Raw genomic sequence first — 877 nt, forward strand, 5'->3', positions numbered from 1 at the left:
TATAATAATATAATATAGTAATATAATATAATAATTATAATATAATAATAATATATATAATGTTCTTACTTGCTAATATTTGTTACATACTTTAAGCAATAATTTAAAATCTAACTGCTTTAATATATTTAAATAATTTACCACTAAAGAAACGTATAATTAAATAGAAATTATGATGATAAATGATGATTAATATTTTTGAATGTATATATACTGGTAATAAAATATATACAATTATACATATATTTTATATTTAAGCAGTTACATTTTTAATTATTTAAATTGCATACCGTTTGCCATTGCTTGGTAGTCTTTCCGGGTCCCGTACTTAATGAATTTAAAATTTCTGTTAATCTTTCCCATTGTTGAGCATAATGAAGTTTACCCTCTTTACCCAAAAACTTTCCTGCAGCGAACTCTGAATGAGACTCCATGTATTTCACCAATTCTTCGTATTGCACTTGTGTTGTGCGTGTAGCACGAGATTTTTTTGTACTAAATTATAAAACACACACAACAGTAACAAATAAAATAAGTGTAAGTACAATAGGTATTATCTTATTAAGCTATATGCAAAGAACTATTACAATTTAATTATATAATATGTATTTACATAACTATACCGCATAATTAATAAAAACTATATAAAATTTAATATTATTTTTATTATTATCTATACATTTATATATCTTACATTATTATTATACATATATTTATTATAAATGTATAATTAGTTACTAATTTACATAAACATTTCATTTATACATACATATATATATAATGTTTATGTAAATTAGTAAGGAATTATACATTAATAATAAATATAATATATGTATATAGCAATAATGTAAATATACCTTATATTATAACTATAATA

At 20.1% G+C, this 877-nt stretch overlaps 1 protein-coding gene across 1 annotated transcript in view; it reads right to left on the minus strand.

Moving 5' to 3' along the window:
* Positions 1-522, minus strand: part of LOC108777419 (uncharacterized) — a 2,525-nt gene extending 2,003 nt beyond the window's left edge. The window contains exon 1 of the mRNA XM_018544297.1: positions 291-522. Within this exon, the coding sequence (XP_018399799.1) occupies positions 291-434 (144 nt within the window). The 5' untranslated portion in view covers positions 435-522. The remainder of the gene's footprint in view (positions 1-290) is intronic.
* Positions 523-877: the final 355 nt, after the last annotated feature.

The sequence above is a fragment of the Cyphomyrmex costatus genome, unplaced genomic scaffold (assembly GCF_001594065.2).
Source record: "Cyphomyrmex costatus isolate MS0001 unplaced genomic scaffold, Ccosl1.0 scaffold1145, whole genome shotgun sequence".
In the NCBI taxonomy this organism is placed as follows: domain Eukaryota; kingdom Metazoa; phylum Arthropoda; class Insecta; order Hymenoptera; family Formicidae; genus Cyphomyrmex; species Cyphomyrmex costatus.